At 42.0% G+C, this 11270-nt stretch overlaps 1 protein-coding gene across 1 annotated transcript; it reads left to right on the top strand.

Annotated features, from left to right (window-relative positions):
• The first annotated feature begins 2447 nt into the window (after nt 1–2447).
• On the top strand, nt 2448–11058 carry LOC123505631 (vacuolar protein sorting-associated protein 28 homolog). The gene is made up of 7 exons (XM_045257185.1): nt 2448–2604; nt 3091–3154; nt 3443–3512; nt 4542–4667; nt 5857–5958; nt 6316–6429; nt 10737–11058. Exons 1-7 carry the CDS (start codon nt 2571–2573, stop codon nt 10887–10889), a joined length of 663 nt encoding a protein of 220 aa, XP_045113120.1. The 5' UTR covers nt 2448–2570; the 3' UTR covers nt 10890–11058.
• Nucleotides 11059–11270: the final 212 nt, after the last annotated feature.

Below are 11270 nucleotides of genomic sequence, written 5' to 3'. Positions count from 1 at the left end.
TTACAAGGTGTGACTGTGTGTGGTATTTGTGACACTTTTGCTTGGCTGATTTGAGCAGTGATGTGTCTTTCCCTGCTGGCCTGTTGGTGCCCCAGGGTGTGCACCAGCCCAGACTGAGCCTTGATGAGCACTGTGGCACGGATGCAGCAGTCTTCACCAAGCTGTGTCAGTCATCACCAACCAGCCGTGTGTGTTGAGTGTGTGACTGAACTCTGAGCAAGGGACCCAACACAGCCCTGCAGTGGTGACCTGTCTCTCTACTGTCCATTCATTGAGTGAATGGAAGAATAAGATGGAACAAAAGAGTACTTTGGAGTGGTACAGAGAGAAAGAGGCCCCGATGTATGAAAAGTGGTACGAGGGAAGTCTGGGTGGTGACCTTCTCTTCCGAGCGAGGGCACAGTGTACGGATGTGAATGCAAGGAGTTACAGATGGTCCGAGTCCCGCAGCAAGGTGTGCCAGATGTGTGACATGGGAGAGGACGAGACGGTGGACAATGTGGTGCTGGAGTGAAGTATGCCAGAGATAGAAATGAAATGATGCAAGTGGTGCTGAGGAAATTGGGGGATGTGAGAGTGAAGATGACAGGAAGGGAATGGATGTTGTTTCTGGTGGGACTGTGCAGAGACAGGAATGACAGGATGATTGAAGCCGTGAAGGAATTCCTGGAGAAAATATGATGAATTTGGTGATTGTATTCTGTTTGTTGTTTTTGTCTCTTTCCTTACAGGAGTGGCCGTTTTAAAGGTCCATGGTTGGCACTTGGCACTGACCATCTCACAAATTTGCGTTTTCAATAAATAGTTTTCTGTTACTGTCACTGCAGGAACTATAGTGTAGAAGTTACTGTTGTCCTCTTCCTCTTCATCCCTTCTTGGATTAACACCCATATTCACACAACGCTCTGCTCTTCCACCAAGATACTTTTTCAAGGCTATAGAGCTGGTAGGGTTGTTTGTTCAAGACATTTTCTCCTGCTAATAATGCAGAAATAGTCTTGATCTGTGACTATAACCCTTAAAAACAGCTCTAAAGATGCTCTAATCTCTCACCAAGACTCTTTTCCAAGGCCACAGAGATGACTGGCCGTATTCTTAAGACATTTTCTCCGGTTGATAATGCAGAAATCTTGTTCATCTGTCACTACAACCTTAAAAACACCCTTAACCCCTTCAGTATCGTGACATGTCTTTATATTTATTCAGGTTAACATGAGTCCATTTTATACACCTTCAAAAATTTCATTGGGTGGATTAAAATAGTGAAGATTCTGGAACATTAAACTTTTGACCTCCATAGAACCTATCTAGTGTAAATAAAATCTTAGTCATACTCAAAAGTCATGGTAAAAAATACATCCCAGTACTGAAGGGGGTAAAAACGCTCTGCTGTCCCACCACCACTCTTCCAAGGACGGAAATGACCAGCCAAGTTTTTAAAGCCAATTTCTCCTTTACATAATCTAGAAATTTTACCAATCCATCACCGGGACCATAAGAATACTCGCTATAAACATGAACACCTTCAATTAAAGCCTTTGGGAAGCGGTAATAGTGAGAGCAGTGTCAAAAGGCTATACCACCAAGACAGCAAGAATGGGACTTAATGCACCTAGATATGCAACAGTAGAGGCTCTTAGGGGAGACATGGGTTGGAGCACTTTTAGAGAAAGGTATGTAAAAGCGACCCTAAGGTATAAGGCTAGGTTAGAGCGAATGAACGATGCTAGAATAGTGAGAAAAGTGTTTGTGTGGAATGTCAGGAGTAGCAAGTGGGGAAAAAGTGTGTCAGGATGGTGGTGAAGAGTGGTCTAATAGCTAGTTGGGCTTTTCAGCAGCTAGAAGGAAGGCACTGGAGTATGATTGTTAGAAATGGAGAGGGTAGAGAATGGGATGTAAGGAAGTGGAGGAGTGAGATAGACAGAGTAGTGAAAGGTGTGGGACTGAGTGACTGGAGGAATAGGATTGAGCAAAAGAGTACCTTGGTATGGTATAGAGAGAAAGAGGCGCCAATGTATGAAAAGTGGTATGATGGAAGCCTGGGTGGTGATCTTCTCTTCCGAGCTAGGGCACAGTACATGGATGTAAATGCAAGGAATTATAGATGGTCAGAGTCTCGCAGCAAAGTGTGCCAGATGTGTGACGTGGGAGAGAACAAGACGGTGAAGCATGTGGTGGTGGAGTGTGTGAAGTATGCCAGAGACAGGTATGAGATGATGCAAGTGGTGGTGAGTGAGCTGGGGCATGACAGAGTGGAGATGACAGGAAGGGAATGGATGGTGTTGCTGCTGGGACTCTGTGGGGAGACGAATGAAAGGATGATAGAGGCTGTGAAAGAGTTCCTGGAGAGAATGTGGCGTGCTAGATGCAGGAACTAGTGATGTGAAAGATGGTGACTGTCCTTTTTATTGTTAGTATTTCCCTTATTTTCCCTACAGGCGCTGCTGATACAAAAAAAAAAAATTAATGCGTCACCTGTAGCATCGAGATCAAGAACAAGACCAGCCCTATCAGCTGACAAAGAGGGCGAGAAGCATTATTATTACTATTTTCCCTTTTCCTGCTTCACAATGTTCGCTGGGCTTGCCTCCAATAATGCACAAGGTAGGGAAGGTGTTGCAGTGTGGGTAGGGGAAGGGAGACGAGTGAATGAGGGAGATAAAGGAGTAAAATAGGAAGATAAGGAAAAAAAATGATGCCTGGGTTGATGTCGTGACGTATTTTATTTGCCTCTATTTCACCAGGATGTTGCAATGGTGACTCCCTGGTTCATTAGAAGTGTTAAGTGAGTGTTGTAGTTACTTATATGTCAAGGAAAGCAAGGATGAGTGGTTATGTAGAGAGAAAAGAGCAAAAAGGTGAATATTTTAAAGTTAATTTCCCAATCTAAGAAATCCTGGATAACGTAGAAATTTTTGCAACTTTTCCTAATATTGTTCCATTTTTTACCAGGATTTGTGAGAGAGAGAGAGTGTGTGTGTGTGTGTGTGTGTTTGAGTAAGTGAGTGTGTCTTAAAATGATGTAATAATTCTCTCTCTCTCTCTCTCTCTCTCTCTCTCTCTCTCTCTCTCTCTCTCTCTCTCTCTCAGACCACAACCGGCCAGAGTTATATGAAGAAGTGAAGCTTTATACAAATGCAAGAGAGAGAGAAAAGTAAGTAGTAGTAGTAGTAGTAGTAGTAGTAGTAGTGGTAATGATAGTGATAGTAGTAGTAGTAGTTGTAGTAATAATAGTAGTAGCTGTTATAGTGATAGTGATGGTGGTAGTAGTAGTAATTGTTGTTGTAGTAGTGGTAGAAGTATTGGTAGTAGTAGTAGTAGTAGCAATAGTAGTAGTAGTAGTAGTGAAAAAATTATATTGAGTGTTTTTTTACATATATATGAATACATGATTACGTGTTGTTGTTGTTGTTGTTGTTGTTGTTGTTGTTGTTGTTCCCAGGTACGACAATCTGGCCGAGCTGTACGCTGTCATCAACACACTGCAGTCCCTAGAGAAAATGTACATCAAGGTGAGACAGACAGACAGACAGACAGACAGAGAGAGAGACAGACAGACAGACAGACAGACAGACAGACAGACAGACAGACAGACAGACAGAGAGAGAGAGAGAGAGAGAAGCGAGAATGTTAAGAATGAATGTAGATGGATATTTAGAGTGAGAGAGAGAGACAGACAGACAGACAGACAGACAGACAGACAGAGAGAGAGAGAGAGAGAGAGAGAGAGAGAGAGAGAGAGAGAGAGAGACATCAAGAGACACTGAGACAGACAGACAGAGAGAGAGAGAGACAGACAGACAGAGAGAGAGAGAGAGAGAGAGAGAGAAGCGTGAATGTTAAGAATGAATGTAGATGGATATTTAGAGAGAGAGAGAGAGAGAGAACGTTGAAATTGAATATAGACAGATATTTAGAGGCAAATGTAGATTAAAGCTAGGTTCACACATGTCAATATGCAACTGAAATTACAAGTCAGAAGATCTTCCAACTGGAGAAAGAAGCCAGTCACAAAACAAGAGCGATGTGTTGGTCTTGTTCAGTCGATAGTGACTTTGTTTACATTGTGATGCCACGGAGAAAGGTTTGAGAGTTTGGTGTCTCTCTCTCTCTCTCTCTCTCTCTCTCTCTCTCTCTCTCTCTCTCTCTCTCTCTCTCTCTCTCTCTCTCTCTCTCTCTCTCGGATTTGGTCATAGTCGTCATTGTCACCACAGAAGAACATTTTATTGCTTCCTGTTTGTTGACATTGACTTCCCTCTGTCCATACTTCTAGCAACTTGTAATTTCAGTCGCATATTGACTCGTGTGAACCCAAGAATATGTAGAGAGAGAGAGAGAGAGAGATTTTAACATACAACTAATTTATGAATGCTGCTACTCCTACTACTACTACTACTACTACTACTACTACTACTACTACTACTACTACTACTACTACTACCACTCCTCCTCCTCCTCCTCCTCCTCCTCCTCCTCCTCCTCCTCCTCCACCACCACTACCACCACTACCACTACTACTACTACTACCACTACTATTTCAGGATGTGGTGCCCCCGAAGGAATACACAGCTTGGTGCAGCAAGTTATTGGTGCAGTACAAAGCAGCATTCAAATTGGTGCAGTGTGAAGAGTACTCAACTGTTGAAAGCTTTGTTAAGAAGTACAAGGTGTGTGTGTGTGTGTGTGTGTGTGTGTGTGTGTGTGTGTGTGTGTGTGTGTGTGTGTGTGTGTGCTTTACGGTGGTGTGGCCCCGTCTCCATATCTACACTTATCCAATGTTTCTTTGAAGCTGTGCACACTCGTTGGTGACACCACTTCCTCACTCAAACTGTTCCACGTCTCAACACATCTTTGTGAGAAACTCTATTTTTTAACATCTCTCAGACATCTTCCCTTCCTCAGCTTTTTACTATGCAATCTTGTGCTTCTAGTGTCATATTCTTCACTATTTTTTAACATCTCTCAGACATCTTCCCTTCCTCAGCTTCTTACTATGCAATCTTGTGCTTCTAGTGTCATATTCTTCACTATTTTTTAACATCTCTCAGACATCTTCCCTTCCTCAGCTTTTTACTATGCAATCTTGTGCTTCTAGTGTCATATTCTTCACTATTTTTTAACATCTCTCAGACATCTTCCCTTCCTCAGCTTTTTACTATGCGATCTTGTGCTTCTAGTGTCATATTCTTCTCTCAGGATCAGTTTCTCATTATCCACTTGGTCCATTCCATTGATCAATTTATAAACTTGTATCAGCTCCCCTCTCTCTCTCTCTCTCTTCTCTGTTCCAGGGTTGGTAGATCCATAGCCTTTAGTCTCTCCTCATATGTCATCCCTTCAAATTCTGGAACCATTCTTGTAGCCATTTTTTGTAGTCTCTCCAACTTCCTTATGTGTTTCTTTTTATGAGGGGTCCACACTACTCCTGCATATTCCAATCTAGGTCTTATTATAGTGTGTGTGTGTGTGTGTGTGTGTGTGTGTGTGTGTGTGTGTGTGTGTGTGTGTGTGTGTGTGTGTGTGTGTGTTTTATATTCTTTTCCCTTTTTTTTTCTTCTTTTTTTCCTTTTTATTGATAGTTTAGTCTCTCTCTCTCTCTCTCTCTCTCTCTCTCTCTCTCTCTCTCTCTCTCAAGATGTTATTTTTGTGAGTGTAAATAATAATAATAATAATAATAATAATAACAAAGATGAGAAGAAGAAGAAGAAGAAGAAGAACAAAGAATTAGATAGACAATTGAACACACACACACACACACACACACACACACACACAGTCTACATATCTCCGTGTACATGTGTTTGTGTGTGTGTGGTGTGTCATCTTTAACCCTTCCTTACCCTACCGCCCCCATAGCTGGACTGCCCGGCCGCCCTGGAGAGGATAAGAGAAGATCGACCTATCACCATTAAGGATGATAAAGGGAATACCAGTAAATGCATTGCTGATATTGTCTCGGTAAGTGTCTGTGTGTGTGTGTGTGTGTGTGTGTGTGTGTGTGTGTGTGTGGCGGTCACCCATCCAAGTGTTAACCGGAGACCTTGCTGTTTAACCTCACTTATCTCACTGGACGTGGGATATTCAGTGTGTGTGTGTGTGTGTGTGTGTGTGTGTGTGTGTGTGTGTGTGTGTGTGTAAGCCTAACCTAACCTAGCCTAACCAAATCAAAATTAAATAGAACTGAATTAAACTGATTATTCCACCAAACCTAACCTAACCTAACTAATCTTCTGTCTCTAATTCTCTCTCTCTCTCTCTCTCTAACCTAACCTAATTTAACTCTCCTTCTCTCTCTCTCTCTCTCTCTCTTCCCAGCTCTTCATTACGGTGATGGACAAACTGCGTCTCGGAATCAACGCCAATGATGAACTTCAGCCTGACCTCAAGGACCTTCACGACAACATGACACGCCTCTCCCTCATCCCGCAGGTCAGTTTGGTGGCTTGGCTGTGTAACTCTTGCCATGCTTCTGGTGCTGCGTTTGATATTATACACAATAGATGCGTTCCTAGAGGCATTGCGTGTTTCAAAATTGACGTAAAACAAACTTGCAATCCTCCTAAAAAACGCTGGGTATTAGGGCGATGTGGGACGTGGGGCAAATCATGTCAAAACAAACACATCGTAATATTTTTTTTTTTTTTTTTTTTTTGGTCGCATATTAACAAACGCACGTCAATCAAGAGTTCCCTTTAGTTCCTGAGAGTTTTTATTTATTTATTTATTTTTGTATCATCTCTATATCAATGAAAAGGCCAACTTGATAGCCGGTTCTCTACAAGGAAGGAAAACGCTGGTCAAAACTATGGAGGAGCATTTGTCTTCATATAGCCATCTTGAAGGAAGTGAAGTGGTAGGAAGGTGGAAACACAGAAGCAGGCAGGGAGTTCCAGAGTGTGCCGGAGAAGGTCATGTGTGTAAGAATGTGTAGGTGAAGGTCATGTGTAGCATCGATCAGTAGGTTGGGATTAACACCACTCAAATTCCTGTGTTTCCTAACCCATGTGGTGGTGGTGGTGGTGGTGGTGGTGTTAGTAATGCAGAAATGTTGTTAATCTGTCACTACATCCATAAAAACACCCTTAAAAACCCGCATCACTTCAGCAAGAGCCATTTAAAACAGTGCTTCTCGTGCTAGTAATGCAGAAATCTTGTTAGTCTGTCACTACAACCTTAAAAACACTCTGCTCACACTTCCTTACACTGTCTCACCTTGAAGGCACCACTAACCACACCAAGCTCTCACCAGCCAGTGCTCTAACCTGTCCGAAAGGCATCCTATGTTTTTAAAAGCTGTCAGAGGAAGAAGATAAAGAGAAAAGGAGAGAAACCTAATCTAACCTTCCTCTTCTCACTGTTCTTCCTCCCTGTCATCCTCTTCCTCCTTCTTCACCTCCTCCTCGTCTCTTCTCCCACTTCCTGTCCTCCACTGTTCTTCCATTCCTTCTCTGAATCTTGGTGAACAGAAGGTGAAGGAATTACTCTTAGTTCTTGAAGACTCTTGGTGAACAGAATGCAAAGAACTAACCAAAAAGTGTTCTCTATTTTTTTAACGTTCTTGAAGACTTTTGCCAAACAGAAGGCGAAGAAATATTGTTTTTAAATAAATGTTCAAAGATTCTAACCCAACCTAACCTAACCTAACCCAACTCTTTACATTGATTTTTTGCATTTTTAACAGACATTGAGGTGCATTTGTGACCGTTTGATATTTGCATTTTTAACAGACATTGAGGTGCGTTTGTTGACCTTATTTACAAGTGTTTCTGTGGATGTTTGTTGTTTAATTTTGAGTTCTTATGCAAAACACCCATAACGCACTCTTTAACACCCCATAACACACCAAAACACCCCAAAACCACCCCTAAAACACGTTCAAAATGCTCAAAACACCTCAAACTACCACTCAAAACACTCAAAACACTCCAAAACACCCCAAAACATACCCAAAACATTCATAACATACCTGAAATACTTAAAACACCCCAAATCACCTCCAAACACCCCCAAATCACCTCCAAACACCCCCTAAACACCCATAACATCCCAGAACATACTCAAAACACTCCAAAACACTTTCAAAACACCAAAAACACTCCAAAATATCCCAAAACACCACTTAAACACCCAAACATCCAAAACACCCTCCAAACATCACAAAACACATCCAAAACACTCAAAACATCCAAAACACACCCAAAACACCTCAATTCACCCACAAAACACTGCAAACACACCCAAAACACACCAGATCACCCACAAAACACCCAAAACACACCAAAACACACCAAAATACACTCATAACACCTCAAACACACCCAAAACACCACAACACACCTAAACACACCAAAACACCCCAAACACACCAAAACACCACAAAACACCCCAAACACACCAAAACACACCAAACACACCAAAACACACCAAAACACCACAAAACACACCAAACACCACAAAACACTCAAAACACCACAAAACACACCAAACACCACAAAACACACCAAACACCACAAAACACACTAAACACACCAAAACACCACAAAACACACCAAAACACACCCAAAACACACCAAAACACCACAAAACACACCAAACACACCAAAACACACCAAAACACCACAAAACACCACAAAACACTCCAAAATACCCAAAACACCACAAAACACACCAAAACACACCAAACACCCTAAACACACCAAACACACCCAAAACACCCAAAACACCCAAAACACACAAAACACACCAAAACATACCAAAACACCACAAAACACTCAAAACACCACAAAACACACGAAACACCAAAAACACCTGAAACACACCAAACACACCAAAACACACCAAAACACCAAAACACACCAAAACACCACAAAACACTCCAAAACACCCAAAACACACCAAAACACACCAAAACATACCAAAACACACCAAAATCACACTAAACACCACAAAATCACTCCAAAACACCACAAAACACACACAAAACACACCAAAACACACCAAAACACACCAAAACACCACAAAATACACCAAAACACCACAAAACACCCAAAACACCACAAAACACACCAAAACACACCAAAACACCACTAAACACACCAAATCATGCCAAAACACCACAAACACACCAAATCACACCAAAACACACCAAAACACCACAAAACACCCAAAACACACCAAAACACACCAAAACACCACAAAACACACCCAAAACACACCAAAACACCACAAAACACACCAAAACACCACAAAACACACCAAAACACCACAAAACACACCAAAACACCACAAAACACACCAAAACACCACAAAACACTCCCAAAACACACCAAAACACCACAAAACACACCAAAACACCCATTTTTTTTACTATGTCACATATAAAAAGAGATTTCAATAGTTTTTCTTTGTTTTTTTTATATTTTTTCCCCCTAGTGACCTTTAACCTGTAAGTGGTCAACCACATACATGTACCTGAAGTCTGGAGTCAATCATGCACAAGGACGTTCGCCGTTTCTCGTTTTCCACGCGTTTGAAATTCCGTAAAGCTTCAATATTTATGTTTGAGGCATCTAGCATGTATTAGCACAGTTTTCCGCTATTCTGACATAGGTTAGTCATCGCCCTCCCCTCCCCTGCCCCACCCCACGCCTCCCTGCCACCCGCCTTGCCTTGCCTTGCCAGGACCAAAACAAAGTGACGTTTGGTATTATTTCTTGAGCTTAGATACTGAAGGTAAATATTTTGTGGTAAACTAAGCTGATTATTTTTTTTACATTATATTTACAGTATTTACAAGTGTGTTTTGTATATTTGTTTCGTAAAATAAGGGTTTGATTTACGGCTACGTTGCCATTGTACACATGTCTCGTAGCAGAAAAATATCGAGTAAATGATTAAGCATAGCCTCATTTAGAAGTCAATTTAAACCTCTAACTCTCTATTTTTCTATGTCTATTTTGAGTTACATGGAATAAGAAAAGAAAGGGGAATTTTTTGTGACCTGGATGAGTATTGGAAGATAAATCAGTGCTGGCCTCTTACGGGTTAAATGTATCTTTGCGTATAGCTTTGTAATAATAATAATGATGATAATAATAGTAATAATAATAATTGTTGTTGTTGTTTATCTAATATTTTTTTCTTCTTCTTCTTCTTCTTCTTCTTCTTCTTCTTCTTCTTCTTCTTCTTCTTCTTCTTCTTCTTCTTCTTTATTCTCTATTTCTTCATTGCATTTTATCTTCTGTTTCTTCTTTTATTTCTCCTCCTCCTCCTCCTCCTCCTCCTCCTCCTCCTCCTCCTCCTCCTCCTCCTCCTCCTCCTCCTGCCCAAAATTTTCCTCCTTCATCTCTCCTTACATATCTTTCAATTCATAACCTCCTCCTCCTCCTCCTCCTCCTCCTCCTCCTCCTCCTCCTCCTCCTCCTCCTCCTCCTCCTCCTCCTCCTCCTCCTCCTCCTCCTGCCCAAAATTTTCCTTCATCTCTCCTTACATATCTTTCAATTCATAACCTCCTCCTCCTCCTCCTCCTCCTCCTCCTCCTCCTCCTCCTCCTCCTCCCTCCTCCTCCTCCTCCTCCTCCTGCCCAAAATTTTCCTTCATCTCTCCTTACATATCTTTCAATTCATAACCTCCTCCTCCTCCTCCTCCTCCTCCTCCTCCTCCTCCTCCTCCTCCTCCTCCTCCTCCTCCTCCTCCTCCTCCTCCTCCTCCTCCTCCTCCTCCTGCTCTTCCCCCAGGATTGCGAGGGTCGGGTCAAGGTCAGGGAGTGGATTGTGACCTTGGAGGGAATGACAGCAGATGAGACCCTTTCCGAGACACAGGTTCGCCAAATGATCTTCGACCTTGAATCAGCTTACAATGCTTTCAACAGGCTCCTCCAGCACACCTAGGCCTATAGGGTGCTCTGGGGGGGGGGTTAGGGTTGGTTAGGTTAGAGAGAGAGAGAGAGTGACAGTCAGTTATCCATAGACCCTTCCTAATGTCAATAAAATGGTCTAATGGTACACAAAACTCAAGGTAAAAATGTGTCCCAGTACTGAAGGGGTTAAAATAGTGAAGACTGTGGCCATTAATCTTGTGACCTCCATAGACCCTTGCTAATGTCAATAAAATGGTCTAATGGTACACAAAACTCAAGGTAAAAATGTGTCCCAGTACTGAAGGGGTTAAAATAGTGAAGACTGTGGCCATTAATCTTGTGACCTCCATAGACCCTTGCTAATGTCAATAAAATGGTCTAATGGTACACAAAACTCAAGGTAAAAATGTGT

Source organism: Portunus trituberculatus, chromosome 2 (genome assembly GCF_017591435.1).
Source record: "Portunus trituberculatus isolate SZX2019 chromosome 2, ASM1759143v1, whole genome shotgun sequence".
Lineage (NCBI taxonomy): Eukaryota > Metazoa > Arthropoda > Malacostraca > Decapoda > Portunidae > Portunus > Portunus trituberculatus.
This window is presented reverse-complemented; position numbering and strand designations above follow the sequence as displayed.